Below are 19,861 nucleotides of genomic sequence, written 5' to 3'. Positions count from 1 at the left end.
AAGGCACACATACACACGTGTCAAATTGCAATACTGCTAGAAACAGACAGGCTGGAAACATAAAAAAATGAAGCTCCGGTTTTAGCTCCTTCATGAGATCCTGACAGTTGAATACGTTGTGTCAGGTGGCAGTAACTTTCATGGCTCCCCCCCACCACACACACACACACACACTTATTACAACATGAATTATTACAGCACCAGAAATCCTTGCCCACCTCCCCTAGACCAGGACTGCTGGTGGGGAGGGGGCATGTCAGGAGTGTGTGGAGGGGACATATAATACAATTAAAAAATAAAACACTTACAGGCATGCTAAAATTTTGCCCATCATAACGATAGAGTTTATGCTGTCCTTTTTTCAGAGCTGGGTCAATAATCAATTTGTAACTTCTCCAATGGTGATTTCTTTTCTCGACAGAAGTGCTGGCTTGGGTGCTGTTCTCCATTCCGTTGATCCAACCTGGAAATAATAATCACAAGGAAAAAAAAAACACAAAGTTTTTTTTTAAATGTAACGAAGATCCCATTTTAACCATCACCCATTAAGCCCACCACAGCGGAGAGCCAATACACCAAGGGGCAGCCTCTGAAATGGGGGAGTTAGCAGACACCCCGCCGCCCCCCGGGAGACCAGCAGCAGAAAGGGAGGAAGAGAGAAAAAAGACCCCATCTCACTTGAACTCTGTTTTTTGCCATGATCTTCTGGGTGCCTGGCTTTTTCCCCTGCCTTGATCTCCTTGAAAGACATGGTGCGAGGCGGCCGATCGTCTCCTCGCGGCGAAAGGCGAGCTCCCTTTTCACACGGGGCTGGTTACATTACATGGCTTTTGAAAGGCTCCTGCCTCCTTTTTTTGCGAGCCAACACATATTGTGTGTGTGCTTTCGGCTGGCTTCTCGGGCATCCCACAATACACCACTATGGAGCTCGGCTAATGGCTAACCGCCCTCCACCGAAGGCACATTCACAGCAGCTGCAGCGCTCCGCGAAGCCCCCAGCCCCGCCGCGCCGTGGCACCTCCCCACCCCAAATAAAGGGCTAGGCATTTTCCCCAGCCGACCTAGCCTCGGGAGGGGGGTTTTCCCCGGGCGAAGCGCATTGCAGGAAATTCCTTGGAATCTGCGGGCTGCGTTTACCTTAACGCAAACTGTTTCTAAACAAGATGGACCTGGGGGGGGGACAAGTTTTGGGGGGGACTAATTGAGCCTCGACGGGACATCCAGGGCGCAGCCCGGGGCACGGGGGGGAAGAGCTACATCCCTGCCCTCTGGCTACAGTGGCTTCCCGCAGCGCGACCAAGCCCCGCTGGCTGGCGCGCCGCGTGGTTACAATGTATCCATTGCCCAGGACTGGAACCCGAGGGAGAAAGTAGCAGTTTTGCTTATTAAAGGTCCTGGGGTTGCAGCAGCCAATCAGCTGGGAGCTTCCATTTTGTTTGAGCGGTGAAAGGCAGCTGGGGATCGCTCTTTTTGCCTCTTTTCCTGGGCGAGTAGCGTCTCGCCCGGCTTTGGGCTTCATGTCGTTTTAGCTCATCTTGTGCTTTTGGTTTGTAATTTGGCCGTGGTTAGGTAATTGGCTGGTTAAAGGCACCAGGCGCCCGCAGCCAATCAGCGCGCAGCTTCCATTTGGCTTGAGTTATTAGACGCTGATCTAAAAACATCCTTCACCAGACAGCTAAGGAGAGGCCAACAGATCAGGCAGCCATTTTTCTGCAATGGAATTAAATGGCCAACTGGGTTTTCCTTTGTTCCAAAAGGGGATACTTTATTTGAATCCACTCCATCCATTTCAGGACTTCTCAGTGTTGTATTAATGTCTGACAACATTTTAAAGGACTCGAAGAAGGAAGATAAAAAAGATTTGGATTTTTCATTATGATTTGGAATCCATCTTTGTCTTGTATAACTAGGTCATGGCACACCCTCATGTCAGCAGTAACAATTTTGAATTCAAAACTAAGTAAATACATATTTTTGTTTGGGGGTTTTTAAGCTTTATAACTCTATTATACTGAACAATAAATTTTAAAAAGTAGTTCCAGTATTAAACACTTAATTCCTGGCCATTTTTTTTATTAACTCCTTTGGTGCTTATAAGGTAACGTTTTAAATATAGACTTAGGAATAGCGAATTCTGGCATAAAAATTTACTATGATAAACTTTTTTGTTTTCTTTTACATTGTAAGTACCCAATCCATTCTGTCCTTACTAAGTGTAGTTTTCATGTTAATGTTACTGGAGTTGTCCTTATTTCTGAGCCTTCATTTGCATGTCTAATGTTTTTGTCTGTTTAACTAAAACAACTTATGCTTTTGAAATATTTTACTTATAAGGCAAACTATTTAGCGAGAGATGTTTTTTTAAATGTTTACATACAGTAAATGTTAACTAGGTGTTTTCACACTAACATGTACAGACTAAAATATGTGGGGAAAACATTTTTTGAGTTTCTGTGTAGTTGTGTGGAAAGCCCTTGGCTGTCCTTTTCATGTGCAGAGTAAATCTGTCACAAGAACCTAGATTTAAGCCTCGAGTAAAAGCCCTAACTGGATACTGTCACTCTACATAAGTGGACAACATTTTCTATAGCTTTTTTGACGCTACACCGTTGCTAGCCATATACATACTTCTAATTGTCTTCACGAGATACGTTTGATTTGCAAATTGACCCGAGAAGTGAGGATACAGATTATATAGCTACATACTCGTAAACATGTTTTTAAAAAACTAACCAACACAACTTCACCTTCAGAACTGCATTCATCAGTGGTGTGCGGGTAAGTAAACCCTTTTGCCCTTGCAGAGAAAGCGATAGCTCAGGCCTGTTCAACAAATGTTATTGTTCTGGACCGAGAGAGCCTAATGATCTTCTGTAAAACGGTAGCTAACTTGTTCTTGTGCCATAGATAACCTTTGCAGACTATATTAATATATATATATATATTTTCCAGAGGGTGATTGCTTTTTTTTCTCTCCACAAAACACTCCTTAGAAACGCTGCTTTGTGTGGAGGGAGAGTGTGAATCCATGCTGGCATTACATGGCTGTTGAATTGTGCCTCTTCCCTCAAACTCACCCCCTCCAAAATCTACCTCCAAACAGTAAGAGATTACTAAGGAGGACTTTAAAAAGACGAACGGACGAAAGGGAGCTCCCTTACGTGTCTTTCCATCTAATTACTGAAGAATCTGGCTGGCGAAGAACAAAAAGGGACTGTTTTCAGAACGGTGGCCAGGAGCCTGCAAAAGTTTCACTAAATTGCGCTGCAAAATCCTTCCCCACGAGAGGCAGCAGCTTTAGAAACGGTCTGAAAATAGATCCAAAATGAGGGAGACTGCCACCAAAGGAGGGAACCCTTTGCAGCCAGGCTTGTTACAGTCGGGAAGACGTGACGCAGTTTGATGTTCAGAGCAGTTCTGTGCTTTGTTGCAGCTACTGAGCCCATGCAACTCACTCCCAGCTGATTTTTATTTTAAAAATCTGCTAACGCACCAAGCGTGTCATGCCTTGGCTGCCCAGTGCCCGGGAAAAAAGCCGGGGAGGCTGTCTGGCATTTCAGCATGCAGCTCCAGGTTGTACTCCATATTGTTTTGGGAGAGGGGGGTGGGGTAGTGGTTCGTCATGGCTTCTTCTTTGCAATGCTGTATTCTTGTCAGGTTTGGGGCAGCTGCACGTCTGTGTCTCCCAGTGTCTGGCGTTGTTTCTATTTCCGATCATTGCAGGGAGGTGACTGCCCCCCTCCCGCCTTTGTGAGGCTGGTGGAGAGGGAAGGAGAAGGGTTTTGTTTTTAAGGCTCAGGGGGGAAAATGGTTGCCATTTCGTGCAAGCACTTTGCAGCAGCAGCAGCAGCAGAAGGAAGCGAGCAAGGGCTGAGTGTAATCGGAGATCCTGGCAGGGCTCCAGTTGTTCTGCAATTCGCTCCCGGGGGGGGAGGGGGACCGGGGATGGGAGGGAGAGGGGAGGCCAGGGCAAGGCTGGCTGCTGTCTTAAAGAAACAGGACGTTAGCTAAGAGAAGACAAAGGCAGCCTCGAGGCAAAGCCCTGCGTGGGTGTAAAGGAAACGACTGTTCCTATGACGACCTTCCAGGTCCCTTCTTTAAAACTTAAAAACCAGTGACTGTCCCATACTACAGGCTTTCGAGGATCGAGTGCGACCCCAAATAGCCAAACGGGCAGGAAATGGCAGGAGATTCTCTCCCCCCCCCCCCCCCCGCGAAAGTGGTGGGTTTTTTTAACCAGCTCTCACTGTCTGGGGTTCATCGAATACTAGGGCTGGAAGGGACCTTAGGAGGTCATCGGGTCCAGCCGTCTAGTCCAGTTTAGATGAATGGAAAAGGGCTTATGTCGTTAGAAGCGCGTACTCCTATGGAGAACGCGGGAGGAGCCCTGTGATTGAGCTTTTTTGAAAGCGCTCATTGTTTTCCAAAGTAGGTGGCACCGCTTGTTGTTGCTAATCTTCCCCTGTCTTCTTCGAGCCCCAGAGAGGGTGGACCCGGCACTGAGAAGGGAGGGAGGAGCAGCTGACAGCAGAGTGCGTGGCCTGTGCCAAATCAGGTTGCTGTGGCTGTGCCGGTTTCTCCTCGGACTGCAGGAATCTGTTTCTTAGGGTGCTGCCGCCATTGTATTACTTATTACCTCTGCACCACTGTGTGTACGTGCCGGGAGATCCTCGCCTTTCCAAATGAGTTTGAGGGCTCTCTCTCTCTCACTTCTCGCTTATTATCAGCCACAAATTTTAGTAAATGGAGGGTCATTAGTCCATTAATACGGTTAGAGAAAGGATCAAGGGGAACAGCCAGCTCACTATTCTGTGTTTCCATGCGGAAAAAAAAAATTAGGTCAAGACCGAAACTGGTGTAGAAGGTTCATTCCCCACCAGAATTGTCTGGTTTTTAGTGCAATTAAATCCATTATGGGTGTGTTTTGTATGCTAAATGTGTCAGATTTAAATATATTTTCCTACATTTAGCTAAATATGACGGTGTTGTGGTTGTTTCAAAAGTTTTTTTGTTCATCTTTTCATGCCATTATTCCATACTAAAATTAGATAGGAGGTTGAAATCAGCCTTAATTATATGAAGGGCCAGCAAAACCCAGTTGTGTAAAGGTGGCCTTTTCTTCAGAGTGTAAGAGAAATCATACTGTGAACCTATGTGGGAGGGGGAAAAAGGTAAGTGGTTGCTTAAGTTGCTTGCCTCTTGAAGATGAGATGCATATTACAGGGATTGCTGTGCCTTTTTGTGTCATTTTCTTGGTGGTTTGTTTTTGTTTTAAAATCTTTGTGCTATGTGGTGAGAGGATTAAGGTAGGGTAGGGTTGTACAAGTAAGGTATTGCATTTTCATGTTTTTCACAATACGGCTTATTTTACTCTTAACAGTTCACTATGTGTTAATCTGTAATCCTGCCACAACCTGAATCAACTGTTTTACTAGAGCAAACAAGGAATCTGCTTGTGTGTATGTGTACCTATATTTGATACACAAACTCCTACATGAAAATTCCTCTATCACAAGGCTTTTATAGTTAGAAAAATAGCCTTTATGTACTCTAGCATTCTTGTTCCTTGTATGGCAAAACAGGAAACTCTTTCTGGGCTAGTTGCAGAAGGTGGAGTGCATATTTGTATTCTGTAGAATAGCTCTTTGTTGGTGAAGTGCAAAACTCACTGAGTGCCTTATCCCATGATGTTGTATTCATGGCTTTTTACTTATGCCTGTAGTTCTGATCATTTTACCTAATAATTAGTAAAGAGATTTGCATATGGTCTTTCACTACCATAAACCCTTGTTAAAATGTTCCTTGATTATTAGACTAGAAGTCAAAAATATTTTTAATTTTCTGAAAGACAACAAACTAACAGCATCCAAATCAAACCAGTGCTGCAGAATTTTTATGGTAAAAATCATTCTAGATCTTGTACTCTGTTGTGCAAACAAAACAGAACATGTAAGTGAGGAATGAGGAAGTGGTCAGTTAATTTAAGAACAACTTCTGACTTCCTGGTACTTGTTTTTTAATTTTTAAATAGTGTTCAGATGGTTAAACAAATGTTACTACTCAAATTATCACCTCCTTCTCTCCTCCCCCACCTGCACATAGTTTGACAAACTTTTACTGAGTTATACCAAACCATGATGATGATTTCCAGATAGCGGGTGATCAAGGTCCAACTTTTGTTTGCTTAGCTCCATCCCAGTACGCATCTGTGTAGTTGCTTCTCCAGTGCTAATCCCTTTGTGTGCAGTTAATCACTTCATAGCGTGTAAAAAAACCATACTTGTGTGCTCAGATGGTAAAATTTCAGAAGCTAGGAAGTACCCTAGTATAGGGGTCTGCAACCTGCGGCTCTGGAGCCACATCAAGCTCTTTAAGGACTTCTTCGTGGTTCCTGATGCTATAGTTGCAAAGTTTTTAAAAAAAAAAACAAAAAAAAACCCCAACACTCCTGGTAATTTTCGATATGCCGGTGGTCATCTAAAAGCCCAACAATAAACAACTCATATTTAAATAGCAAGTGATATATGATGTCAAAACATTGGATACCTCCCTCTTTAATGTATGCAGTGCATTATGGGATATGTGTGCGCTATTCTTAAAATAGCAGGATACAAAAAATATGGTTTGACATTATTTATTAAGGACTGTCTCGTATTCACAAGCCTTGCGGCTCTTGAATTGAGTTTTTTACTGAATTTGAAAAAATGGATGCTCTTGTTCTTTTGGTTATCAACCTCTGCTGAAGCAAATGCTAGACAAGTGTGTTTTAGAGAATTGCACATATATGCAGGTGAAAGCTGCAGGTTGAACCTCTCTAATCTGGCACATTCTTGTCTGGCAACATCCATAATCTGGCATAATTTTAGTTAGTTGCATGACCACTGATAAGCACAGCCAAATTTCCCGTCGTTCCATAAAGTTTGTTTATAGCCACCAGTCCTGGCTCTCAGTGTTCTGTGCTGTTTAGTTGTAATTTACCCCTAAATATCTTCTAAGAGCCCAGTCAGCAGTGGATGTGGCAATAGTGCTGCTAAACAATATTGGCCTCTTGTGGTCTGGCAAATTCTTATTCAGTACCAGTCAGGTCCCCAGGGTGCCAGACTAGAGGTTCAACTTGTAGTGCGAAGGTGAACAGAGAACCTGTGCTGCAGTAAGTACTATAATGGGAGTTGGGGGTGAAGATTTAGTGGCCTATTTTTCAAAAGTGCGGAGTCCCTGACTTCATGAATGAGAGGCTTTGTAGGCTATGTATCCCTGAAAATCACATCATAAGGCTGAACTTGGAATTTCCTTGTTTTTGTAAGGTTGTTAAATGATATTTTAATTATAGTCTAAATGCTGTTGAGGCAATATGAGAACAGTTATAGTACAGATGGATAAGCGACCAAGCATCAGTTCTGAAACACTGGGCTACCTACTACTGCATTTCAAATCCCAGAAAGGTCAACCCAGACTTTCTTTTGCACTAAACTGACTTGGTTTTAGTGTGTGGCAATCTTTAGAGAGACACATCTTAAAAGATGACTTCTGCTCTGTACGCTTACTAATGATTCAGTAATGCTCCTTCCCATAGAAACAGGATTGGTTCTTGCCCAGAGTATCCCACTGCTTGGTGCGCTGCAGGATGCTCTGTGTCTGTTGTCCAAGTGACAGTTCTCTCTACCCCCGAATTGGCTGCTTTTATGTGACAGTGTTACATTTCACAGTCCAGGATGAAAGACACTGTAGAAGCAAGTATTCATATGTTCTGTAGCTACCCTGATAATTGTTAATTTTTGTTGTATTCCATCTTACAAATCTTTATACTGATGGTCCTGTCCTGGTTATTTTACAATACTAAACTAGAAACTGGTACAGTACTGCCGTGTGTGTGTGCAGTCATGTGTTGCAACTCCCATGCTGCTTGGACACTAGATTAATAGGACAGATGGTATCATTGTGATCATCTAGTCTGACTTCCTGCCTAACACAGGCCGTAGGACTTCCTGCAGTTAATTACTGCTTAAAATCCAATAGCTATAATTGAACTACTGCATATGTTTTAGAAAAATATTAAGTCTTGGTTTAAAAATATAGTGGTGGTGTAAGTTGTTCAATGACTAATTATCCTGTTTTTTAAAAAGTGTGCCTTACTTCTAGGGGAAAGGGGGTATCTGGCTTCAACTTCCAGCCATTCAATCTTTTGTCCCCCAGATTTAATACTTGGATGTTATCAAACTTCTGTTAACAATGTAGGTTCTTACAGTCTGATCAAATTATCGTTAACCTTCTTTTTGATAACCTAAATGGATTGAGCTCCTTAAGTCTCTCACTACAAAACGTGTTTACCAGTTCTTTAATTCATGTCCTGGCTTTTCTCTGAGCCTTTTTGCAATTTTTCAACCTCCTTGAAGTATGCACACGTGAATTGCTTACAGTATTTCTGTTGGCCACAGCATTGGACTGCAAGTTCATGTTCAGCTGATTATCTGCAATGACCCCCAAGTCTTTCAGTGTTAACGGCCTCTGTCTCCCATTCTGTAGGCATGGTCTGCATTTTTGTTCTCAAATGTACATCTTTCGATTTGGCCAGAATAGAACACCTGACCATATTAAATATATTGTTTGCTTAAGCCCATTTTACCAAGCAATCCAGATCATACCATCAGAGACCTGTTCTCTGCATTATTTACCCACTACTCCTCTTTATTGTTTGCCTATTTTAATCAATAACAATTTTATATCATGATTTCTTCCAGGTCATTGAAAATGTTAACATAGGGCAAGAAAACCAATCATTGATGATTTCCTGCTTACAGTTTACACTGTGTGAGACTCATCAGACAGTTTTGATCCATGTTGATTTTTGCCAGTGCTTTTTTTGAAGAAAAAAGAATAGCTAATTCCCTGCCTTTCCTCTTCCCACCCAGCCAGTCCCACATTTAGGGCTGCCAAGGTGCTGTACGCAGTACCAGAACAAAAAAGTACTGGTTTGTTTTTTTTTATTGTTTGTTTCTTAATCAAAGTGTTTTAAGAGTCAAGTCAAATGCTTTAGGAAAATCTATTACATCAATGATACATTATCTTTATCAACCAAATTTCTTATCTAAAGTTTATATAAGTTATACTAAAACCTCAAATACTGAGAATGGTAATGTTGGCCACAGAAGATGGTTTTCCTCTCTGTGTGCGTGCGTGCGTGTGCGCACGCGTTGTACAATTTTTAATCTTAGAGTGGGGCAGAAAAGATATACTTTTGCTGAGAAATTAGATGCCATCGCTAAACAGGACACCCTTATCTCTCTCTCTCTCTCCGGCCCTACAATATGATTACTGGGGATATACAAGTGGTTAGCACAGGGTTTCTCAACCCGTGGATGGGACCCAGCGTTGGGTAGTAATCATCAGAATGTTTCAAAGGGTTGTGTCCATTTCTGCAGCTTCTGTCCCATAAGGCTGGCTGGGATCCCCTCCCTGCTCCATGCACTACTTACTGGGTTGTGACAGGCCATAAAGATTTGCAAATGAGTCCTAAGCCCAAAAAGGCTGAGAACCACTGATCTAGCATGAGACTTATGAACTTTTAATCTGTATTTTTTCAGTCTTGAGCTATATTCATAACAAATCACGCATGGTAAAAAGAACCTGTCTATTAAAAATGATGGCATTTGTTATATCCATGAATTTGTGTACCCTAATGCTTGGCCATTCATTATGGCTGTGTCTACACTACAGCGATCTGTGACCGAAGTTATGGTTGCTCTTTTGTCAACAGATCACATCCACACACAAGCAGATTGAAAAAGCAATCCAATCCATTGACATAGTGCAGCCAGACTCCTTGGCCCTCTCTTGACAGAACAGCTAACCAGAAGCTAAGAAAACAGGGCTGCCTGGTGAACCGGAAGCCCTGTCTATCAACAGAGACCTTACCCCTCCCCCCGCCACCTCCTGAGCATTTACAAAGCTTTTTGTCAACAAAGGCATCATTCCTCATTGCAGAGAGGCAGAACGCTGTTGGTGAAAGTGCTGAGTTTTGTTGATACTGTGTATGCGCCACAAGTTTTGTTGACAAAGCCCTGCTTTTGTTGACAACACTGTGTAGACATAGTATATACATTCTATAAGACTAAGCGGCTACGTCTACACTAGCCCCAAACTTCGAAATGGCCACGCAAATGGCCATTTCGAAGTTTAGTAATGAAGCGCTGAAATGCATATTCAGCGCCTCATTAGCATGCGGCCGGCTGCGGCGCTCCGAAATTGACGCGGCTCGCCCCGACGGGGCTCCTTTTCGAAAGGACCCCGCCTACTTTGAAGTCCCCTTAGGACCCCTTAGGAGCCCCGTCGGGGCGAGCCGCGTCAATTTCGGAGCGCCGCAGCCGGCCGCATGCTAATGAGGCGCTGAATATGCATTTCAGCGCTTCATTACTAAACTTCGAAATGGCCATTTGCGTGGCCATTTCGAAGTTTGGGGCTAGTGTAGACGTAGCCAGCATGAGCAATACATCAAGATAGTTTGTGTATGTTTTTGATAATGTAGTAATTTTTAAGCTATAAAATAATAGCATGTTAAATTCCCGTTGTACTCTGGGTTGTAGCATCTAGTTTTATTTACATTTGAAATATAGCTACTGCTAAAGTGAAATGATCCCTTTGTGTACAGTAGAACACCAAGATACGCGTGCTCGAGTTGCTTGTATCTCAGTTTAATGTGGTGTGGAGCTGGTGCCTGGCTCTGGGCTGCCCACCACTCAGGGAAGTGGGGAAACTGAGGAAACTGACTGGCTCTGCAGTCCTGTTCAGTTTCGCTGCTCCTGGGAGCTGGAGGTTGGCTTCAGCTCCCCACCATTCAGGGAAGTGGGGAAGCTGATCAGTTTCCTGGCTCCCCGAGTAATGTGAAATTTGACTTGCGGGGTTGTGCAAGAATGCAACTTCCGTGTAAGTTGGGGGCCTACTGCATATAGCTGGTAATTGTATAAATTACTTAGCAACATTTTTTTAAGTTTCAATAAATAAACCAGACTTCAAATTGATCAATATGTGGTAGTCAATAAATCGTTTAAAATTTTAGTTTAATACTTCTTTGCCTAAAACTGTCAAGTTTTAAGGTGAAATTACTTAAGTAGTTATGAATTTTGGCATTCATTAAGCTTGTGTTATTTATAGGAAACTAGAGCCTATGCCAAGACTGGTAAACCATAAACATACATATATGGATCAAAACATTTGTGCTTTGAGACTATGATCACTCAAAAGATCTAGAGACGTGCTTGTACTTGAGCTGCTTTAATAGAGCTGTCTAATAATATCAGTTAACTCACCCAACTAACACAAAACACTACTCATGATTTTAAAAATGAATGGTGATGAATCACACTGCTAAACTTGAAATTTATTGAACTTTTGCACATCTTCAAATATTTATTTGTATTATAACACAGCATGAAATGTACAGTGCCCTTTAGCTTGATTACAAATATCTGCACTGTAAAATGATAAAATTGTATTTTTTCAGTTCACTTCATACAAGTATTATAATGCACTCTTGTGAAAGTGTAACTTACATGTGTTTAAAAAATTTGGTTACATAATGTGGGGACTCTAAAATTGTAGATGATTTTGTCTGAATAAAAGTCCACTTAGTCCTACTTTTTCTTCAGCTACTCATTAGGACAAATGAGATTGTTTACAAAACAAAGCAAGCAGTCCTGTAGCACCTTCAAGACTAACAACTTTATTTATTAGATGATGAAGTGGGTCTTTAGCTAATAGATAAAATTGCTAGCCATTAAGGTGCTATAGGACTGCTTGCTTTGTTTTGTAAAACAATCTTGTTTGTCCTAATGATTAGCTGAAGAAAAAGCAGGACTAACAACTTTAGATGATGAAGTGGGTCTTTAGCTCATAAATAAAAGTGCTAGCCATTAAGGTGCTATAAGACTGCCTGCTTTGTTTTGCAAAGATACAGACTAACACAGCTCCCTCTGAGACTTGTTTACATTTACAGAAGATTGTTTCCAACTGCTTCTTTACAAAGTCACCTGAAAGTGAAGATGTTAGTGCCCACAGGCAGGCTTGATCCTGGGACTGCTCTAGCTTAGTCCCGCCAGCTCTGCAGTTTGACCTAAAAGCTAGCCAGTGCTCAGTTTAGGCTGCAGAGAAAGCTCATTCTCTCTAACGTGGTCTAAGTGCCACTACATGGGATTGACTCATACACAGGTGGGTGGGTTACAAAAAACAAGTATTTACATGGAACTTTTTAATGGGTGTTGCAAGATACGTTGATCATTTATATGCACCCTCATGCTTGAGCCACCATTTCAGACTCAAGAGGATATGCTTTCGTGCTGATGAGGCTCATTTAAAAAAAGAGCTTGTGTTAATTAAATGTGTGACTGAACTCCCTGGAGGCAAATTGTAGGTCTCCTGTTCTTTTACCCATATTATGCCACATTTCATTTCATAGCAGTCTCAGATAATGATCAAGCCCCATGTTCATTTGAAGAACACTTTCACAGCAGATTTGACGAAAATGCAAAGAAGGTACCACTATGAGATTTTTTTAAAAATTGCCCCTGCACTTGACTGAAAGTTAAAGAATTTTAAGTAGTGTCCAAAACAGAGAGGGATGAGGTATGAAGTTTTTGAAGAGCAGCACTCCAGTGTGGAAATTATAGAACTGCACCATCAAAAAAGAAAATCAACCTTCTGCTGGTGGCATCTGATTCAGATAATGAAAATGAACTTGCCTAGGCTGCTCTGCTTTGGATTGTTATTTAGCAGAACCTATCATCAGCATGATTATAAGTCCCCTGAAATGGTGGTTGACATGTGACTCTTTAGTGCATCTGGCATCCAAGTATATGGTAACTCCAGCTACAACAGAGGTATGCAAATGCTTATTCTCACTTTTGGGTGATGACATAAACAAGGAGCAGGTGGGGTTAAAAATAGAAATAATTGGAGATGGAAGGCCATCTAGTCCAGTTCCCTGCCTGCTTGGCAGGGCCAAGTGCTGTCCCTGCTATCTATTTGCTGGAATCCCTAAATAGCCACCTAAAGGATTGAGCTCATGACCTTGGGTTGAGCTGGCTAGTGCTCAAACCACTGAGCTATCTCTCCCCCAAGTGTCATGTAAGACAGCTATGTCTCAAGGCATCATTGCAGAGAACAATGTGGCCTACTAGTAGTAGTAGGCATCCTTCAGTCTGCACAGACTATGGATCGCGCCCTTTAAAGTTTCAATTTAAGACTTCATTTACAGCATCTATTGTGACTATAAAGACCCCCAAGAGAGTGACAGTCCTTGCTGCATCTCTTGCAGATGTAGTGGGTGTCTGGCAAGTCCTTATTGTGCTTTCTGTGCGCTCGCTTCTCCTCTGCCAGCTGTCTGATCTTCAACTCGCCCTTCTGAAGGTCCTTGTGTAAGCCCTGCCTCCATCTGCCGCGGTCGTCTGCTAGTTCTTCCCAGTTGTCCAGCTCGATGTCTACCTCTCTGAGGTCTCTCTTGCAGACATCTTTGTAACGCAACTGGGGGCGTCCGGGGGGTCTTTTGCCAGAGGCTAGCTCACCATACATGATGTCTTTTGGAATCCTTCCATTGTTCATCCTGTGGACGTGGCCAAGCCAGCGGAGTCGACGCTGCCTGAGGAGGGTGTGCATGGTTGGGATTCCAGCTTGCTCGAGGACAGCTGTGTTGGTAACTCTGTCCTTCCATGATATTCCAAGGATGCACCTGAGGCAGCGCAAGTGGAGGACGTTCAGCCTCTTTTCCTGGCGGGCATACAGGGTCCATGTCTCGCTAACATAAAGGAGGGTGCTGAGGATGCAGGCTCTGTAGACTTGCATTTTGGTGTGAGTGTACAGCTTGTTGTTATTCCACACTCTCTTGCTGAGTCTGGACAGAGTTGTGGCCGCTTTTCTGATCCTCCTATTTAGCTCAGTGTCCAACGACAGGGTGTCAGTGATGGTGGACCCTAGGTAAACGTACTCGTGGACAACCTCTAACATACAGTTGTCAATGCTGATTGATGGGGATTCAGCAACATCTTGACCAAGTACATTTGTCTTCTTTAGGCTGATGGTAAGCCCAAAGTCCGTGCACGCTTTGGAGAACCGATCCAGCAGTTTTTGAAGCTGGTCTTCTGTGTGAGACACTACAGCAGCATCGTCTGTGAACAGCATGTCCCTGATGAGGACTTCTCGCACCTTAGTCTTAGCTCTCAGCCTTGCAAGGTTAAACAGTTTCCCATCAGATCTTGTGTGCAGCAAGATGCCCTCTGTTGAAGATCCAAAGGCATGCTTCAGGAGGAGTGCGAAGAAGATCCCGAACAGTGTCGGAGCAAGCACGCATCCTTGTTTGACGCCGCTCCTGATTCTGAAAGCATCCGATAATGTGCCGTCATATTGGATGGTTCCTCTCACGTTTTCGTGGAACGACTGGATCATCTTGAGTAACCGTGGAGGGCAGCCTATCTTGTGTACCTGTACCGCTGTAAACCTGCTGGAAGGCCCCGCATTGACGCCAGAAAGATGGCAAACTCGGAGAAAGCTGAAAAGTTCAGAGAGACCCTCCAGGAAAATCTGCGCAGCGGCCATGGGGGCGTCGATGCGACATCCAAATGGCAACATCTGAGGGATACAGTTTACAACACGGCCTTGTCGGTGTTTGGAAGAAGAGCTAGAAACGTGAACGACTGGTTCGAAGCTAACTCTGATGAGATGATTCCAGTCATTGAAAAGAAGCGTGCTGCACTCCTGGAGTACAAACGCTCACCAAGCCAGAGTACCCAGCAAGCACTTAGAGAGGCCAGAAGAACAGTACAGCAGACAGCCAGGCGCTGTGCCAACAACCACTGGCTCCAGGTATGCAGCAGCATCCAGACCTGTGCCGACTTTGGTAATCTCAGAGGAATGTACGAGGGTATGAAGAAGGCATTAGGACCCACCCAGAACAAAATGGCACCTCTGAAATCCAAATCTGGTGAAGTCATCGCTGACAAAGCCAAACAGATGGAGCGCTGGGTCGAGCACTACTCCGAGCTGTACTCACGCGAGAATGTTGTGGTTGACGCAGCCCTCGATGCCGTCGAGCTCCTACCCGTAATGGACGAACTGGATCAAGAACCGACTGTGGATGAACTGAAGGCAGCCATCGACAGCATTGCAGCAGGAAAGGCCCCTGGTCAGGATGGTATACCACCAGAGGTAATCAAATGTGCCGCGGACACACTCCTGGAACCCCTGCATGAGCTGCTGTGCTTGTGCTGGAAAGAGGGTGAGGTTCCACAGGATACGCGTGACGCTAACATTGTAACGTTGTATAAGAACAAAGGAGACAGAAACGACTGCAACAACTACGGTGGAATCTCCCTCCTAAGTGTCACTGGCAAACTGTTCGCTCGCGTCATCCTTGGCAGACTCCAGAAGATTGCTGAGAGGGTGTACCCCGAATCGCAGTGCAGATTCTGTGCAGAGAGGTCTACCGTTGACATGGTCTTCTCTCTAAGGCAGCTGCAGGAGAAGTGCAGGGAGCAGAGAAAGCCACTCTACATAGCCTTCATCGACTTGACCAAGGCTTTTGATTTGGTCAGCAGGGATGGTCTGTTCAAACTGCTCCACAAGATAGGCTGCCCTCCATGGTTACTCAAGAAAAATGTGGCATACTATGCATTGAGGATATACATCTCATAGAGACCAGAAGGAACCTGAGGAGGTAATTGAGTCCTGTTCCCTGCCCTCTTGGCAGGACCAAGCACTATCTTGTCCTTTCCCCCACCCCCTGCTGCCTAAATGGCCCCCCTGAGGATTGAATCTTTCCCATATTGCTTTTATCTATTTGCCCCAATCCCTAAATGGCCTCCTCAAGGATTGAGCTCACAATGCCAGGTTTAGCAGGCTAATGATCTAGCTACTGGGCTATCCACCCCCTTTATCCCTCACCCATTATCTCCTGCAAATTGTAAGCAAACTTGTTTGTCCTGAGTGATTGGATGAACTAATAGGACTAAGAGGACTTTTAAGCTCCAAAGTTTTACAGTTTTGTTTTTGAATGCAGGTTTTCTTCGTACATAATTTTACAGTTGAAAGGTCAATTTTCATAATAAACAGATTGTTCTGAAGTACTTGTGTGAGGTAAATAGAAAAGTGGTATTTTTACAGTGCAAATATTTGCCATAAAAAAAGAGTACTGTCCACTTTGCATTCTGTGTTGTAACTGAAATCAATAGATTTGAAAATGTAGAAACATACAAAACATTTGAATAAATTTGTGTTCTAGCATTTTGTTTTATAGTACAGTTAATCATGATTATTTTTAATTGCTTGACTACCCTAGTTTTAATAATGTGCACAATACACGTGTGGTAACTGCAACTGGTTAATAAAAGATGCCGTTGAGTTATTTTAAAATTAACTACCATCTCTTTAGTCTTTGACTTTCAAAAATGTTCAGTTTACGACTTTTTTTTTTTATCTAACTACTGCCTGGCAAACTTCACATGTGCTAGGAAATCAAGCAGAGTCCTTTCTACAATTACATTATTGATATAAGTGATTTGTGGACAGGGCAGTTTGAGTACTCTAGTGGGTTTTTTAAGCCAGGGTTTTCCAGTAGAGCTGACTGGGATACATGGTCTGCCTAATACTGGCTGGTTTTCACTGTAGTTCTCTTCTGTGGCATAGCACAGCAGTTTACAGTTGCTAAGCAGCTGCAGATTCTTCTTTGCCTTTGCTACCAATCAGCTGTTCAGTAGAAGAAATATCAGTTCCCTTTGGTTTAGAAAGCATGAGCATCATGAACAATGGCCATGGCAAAACTGTTCCTTTACTGGCTGGCTGGTAGGGCCCCTGGCAAAAATGCTTAAGGATGATTGTATACTTTATGGAATAGAGGAAAGGTGCTGAGGAAAGAAACATTGATGGCAAGGATGAGGGGGAACTAGCGTATGTGTACAATGTAGTTTACAAAGAGAGCAGGTACTATGCAGAGCAAGGGAACACAATGCAGCATGGGGTGAGGGGTGGGGGAGAGACAGGCTAAAGCCATAACTCAGTGGGGGATTAAAACTGGAGATAGAAAAGTACACACAGGAGGAAGAAATAAGGCAGGCACTAAACAGGCACCCAAATGATGGGTTGGAAAGGAAGAGGAAAATGGATCTTGCTTTATTGAATGGATCCTGGATCTGTTTACTTTTAACCAAATTTCCAAATATGAAGAAGTGGGTCAGTCCCATGGAAGCTCATCACCTAATAAATCATTTTGTTAGTCATTAAAGTGCTACAAAATGGCATTTTTGTTTTGTGCAGATACAAACTAACACAGCTACCTCCCTGTGATCATGCACCTGCATAGACATTCCAGTGCAAAGTTGGAGAAAAATGCTACCATCTAGAATAGTACCTTGCATTTATACACATTTTATGCTTAATCCTACTTGCACTTTTAACCCTTGCCTTTAGATTTTTTTAAATTTATTATAACCCCACCTCTTACTTAGAATTGACTTTCATGTGTTTTAATCAAATAACCCTAATTGCATTTCTATCATTCTATTTTATTAAAATTAGTGTTAGCTCCTGTAGCATATTTTTGACCCAAGCCTATTTCCAAATATTTTAATTTATTTTAACCTTTTGAAGTCTGCTTTCAGATTAAAGAGAGTTCTAATCCCCCAATCAAGTGAACTCTCTCCATGCCTTCAGAGAGCTGTTACCCACCCAGTTTTCCATTCTCTCCTGAGAGGAGTCAGTGATGATTAGCAGAGTTCACTTTACTTCCTAACCCCATTCCTGATAGTCAAGCCCTTCCTTTTCTCTCAGTGCAACTCCTCTGTCAAGAGATTAACAGTATGTTGAAGTAAAACTAGCGGCTCTAGGGGGTGAGAGGAGGTTCCTGGGACAGGGAGGCTATTACTTAAGAACAGCCATACTAGGTTAGAATGAAGGTTCATCTAGCCAGGCATCCTGTCTTCTGATCACAGCATTGCCAGGTGCCCCAGAGGGAAGGGCTAGAACAGATAATCCTGAAGTGATCCATTGCCTGTCACCCATTCCCGGTTTCTGATAAACAAGGGCTAAGGACACCATCCCTGCCCATCCTGGCTAATACCCTTTGATAGACCCACTCCCCAAGTCCTTATAAACAGAGTTCAAAAAATAAATAGATTTGCCCTTCAACAGCCTCTGGAAAGGAGAGTCACAGGTTGACTGTGTATTGTATGAAAATATGCCTCCTTTGTTTTAAACCTGATACCTATGAATTTCATTTGGTGAACCTGAGTTCTTGTGTTATGAGAAGGAGTAAATAACACTTATTTACTTTCTCCACATTGATCATGGTTTTATAGACCTATATCACATTTCCCCTCCCCTTAGATGTCTGTCTTTCAAGCTGAAAAGTCCCAGACTTATTGATCTCTCCTCATTTGGAAGCCTTTCCATAACCCTAATAATTTTTATTGTTGCTTTCTGAACCTTTTTTAATTCCAATATATCTCTTGAGATGGGATGACTACATCTGTGTAAGGTGTTACCCGTACTTCTCCCATGCCAGTTCCTTCTCCTCAGCAGACTGTGAAAACCAGCCTCATGAGGGTGGTGCTCTCAAGAACTAGGTGCTGGACTGCAAGAGGGGATTAGTGGCAGAAATTACTGTAGTTCCCATATATTATTCCTAGCTGTCAGATGTTCATATGAAATAGGCTGGTGACCTAAACACCATCCAGTGTGTAGTTGTCCACCTAATAGAAAACATCACTGCAGCTGGCATTATTAGCAGAGAAGTCAAAGACTATAGGGAGAGGTAGTTTGTACTTTCCTGTGTTCAACCCCTCCAGAACAGGGCTGGCAATACATTGTGGGAGAGGGTGGAAGGAGAAGCTTCCATAGCTGCTGCCTACTATGTGCCTGCTCAGTGGACAGTGCTCTTCAGGTTCTATGGTTGTGAGCATCATGGCTTTCAGTGGTGCTAAATTCACTCAGTGCTGGGATTCTGAAAGTCACGAGAGCCACATAAATACTTCTGGCCCATGTGATTGACATCTCCATTTTAAAGGATACCACAGAAAATACCCTGAAGAGAAACAGTATGCGATACCTGTAAGTAGATGATTTCTAGGTAGAAGATGATGTGTGATTTATGAGCTAGGTCTGTCCCAGGTACGTAAGAGGTACTGAATGTTCCCTACCTGGTTTTGCTGAGTTGTGCTTCTAGTTTGGCGCTCAGTTGCATTTTCCTGCCACAGGCAGTTGTCCAGTTTTCCCTTTCAACATTATGGTAGCATTTGGATGGTTTATGTGTATTGCCTGCCTATTTTTGCACTGGGTTAGTGCATGAGCTATTATGAGCCAAATTAAACACAAACTCTGTTTCCAAGACATGACAAGCAGATAGGTGAGTTACAGGAAATACACTGTTCAATTCTTTTCAGTGGAAACATCTGCTAGAACAATTTTCTAGAATATAAAGCAATGTGGAAAAAAGAAGTTTTAATGAGAAAATATCTAAGTAACAATTTAATAATGTTAGGGCCAAACCTTATTTCAGATGGTAGCTGTAACAACCACTTCTCATTCTGGCTACATGTAAAAAAAAAAAAAAAAAAAAGGCAACTGGGTTCATTTATGGAACAGCCACCTGAAATAATAGGAATATTACTCAAACATAGGCACAAGGCAGGGCTTGACTAGACACTGATTCTGGTGGCCTAAGAGATTTACCTGGGGCCTAATATAGCAAAAGGCAGGTGTAGGACAGTGACTGATGAAGCTGGTTGTGACAGAAGCAGTGAGACACACCACAGGAACAGACATGGGGAAGAAGCTGAAAGCCAAGGTGATAGCATGAGCTGTAGGAGCATGGCTCTGAGTAAAAGCT

General features: G+C 43.1%; 1 protein-coding gene across 2 annotated transcripts in view; it reads right to left on the bottom strand.

The window, feature by feature from the left end:
- Nucleotides 1-1,031, bottom strand: part of SETD1B (SET domain containing 1B, histone lysine methyltransferase) — a 77,403-nt gene extending 76,372 nt beyond the window's left edge. For both annotated transcript variants that reach the window (XM_075012590.1, XM_075012591.1), the window contains exons 1-2: nt 679-1,031; nt 309-463 (exon numbers count right to left, since the gene is read on the bottom strand). In XM_075012590.1, coding sequence (XP_074868691.1) covers nt 309-463; nt 679-751 — 228 coding nt within the window. In that variant the 5' untranslated portion in view covers nt 752-1,031. The remainder of the gene's footprint in view (nt 1-308; nt 464-678) is intronic.
- Between the last annotated feature and the right edge of the window lie 18,830 nt (nt 1,032-19,861).

This window comes from Carettochelys insculpta, chromosome 18 (genome assembly GCF_033958435.1).
Source record: "Carettochelys insculpta isolate YL-2023 chromosome 18, ASM3395843v1, whole genome shotgun sequence".
Taxonomy (NCBI): domain Eukaryota; kingdom Metazoa; phylum Chordata; order Testudines; family Carettochelyidae; genus Carettochelys; species Carettochelys insculpta.
This window is presented reverse-complemented; position numbering and strand designations above follow the sequence as displayed.